Here is a 691-nt window from a genome sequence, read left to right as displayed (position 1 = left end):
TATATTTATATATGTGTCTATATATATTTTTATATGTGTGTATTTATATATACACACATATATGTGTATATATTCTGTAATAATTGATGTGAATGTGAAGAACCAGAAGATCGAAGTGATCAAAAAAAAAAAAAACCAAAACAAAAAGATCGTAGCAAAGATGGAAACTTCCTGGTTCTTCACGTTCACGCCGGTCGGACCGCGTGTCGGACCGCGTGTCGGACCACACCTTTCCTCCACCGACATGTCTCCGTTCTCTCCTGGTCAGAAAAAACAAGCCCAGTTCTACGAGAACATCATGCACGCCATGCGTCCCCAGCCGGAGTACTTCGCCGTGGGCTATTACGGCCTCGGGTTCCCCTCCTTCCTCAGGGTAAGAACCGACCAACCGACCGACCGACTGACCGAGCAACTGACGGTCTGTAAACCCACTGTGACCTTCGCTGACCCTCTGTAGAACAAGATGTTCATTTTCCGAGGCAAGGAGTACGAGTGGCTGGAAGACTTCAGCCTCAAACTGCTCTCCCAGTTTCCCAGCGCCGTCCGCATGACCAGCACAGCGCCCCCTGGGGACAACATCTGCAACTCCTCTGGACAGTGTATCCTTTTTTTTTTCCATCAACAGCTCCTGAAGGATGACTTGAGTTGGCATTGGTTAACAATGCATATACATATATATATATACATATAT

The 691-nt window shown here is 46.2% G+C and overlaps 1 protein-coding gene across 1 annotated transcript; it reads left to right on the top strand.

Annotated features, from left to right (window-relative positions):
• Nucleotides 1-129: 129 nt before the first annotated feature.
• LOC103399504 (dedicator of cytokinesis protein 5-like) lies at nt 130-644 on the top strand (the record flags this gene model as incomplete). Its single annotated transcript, XM_008338188.2, has 2 exons — nt 130-373; nt 458-644. Coding segments are annotated over exons 1-2 (400 nt in total), but the record flags the coding sequence as incomplete, so codon positions are not given.
• Between the last annotated feature and the right edge of the window lie 47 nt (nt 645-691).

Source organism: Cynoglossus semilaevis, unplaced genomic scaffold, assembly GCF_000523025.1.
Source record: "Cynoglossus semilaevis isolate Cse_v1.0 unplaced genomic scaffold, Cse_v1.0 scaffold6980, whole genome shotgun sequence".
Classification (NCBI taxonomy): domain Eukaryota; kingdom Metazoa; phylum Chordata; class Actinopteri; order Pleuronectiformes; family Cynoglossidae; genus Cynoglossus; species Cynoglossus semilaevis.
This window is presented reverse-complemented; position numbering and strand designations above follow the sequence as displayed.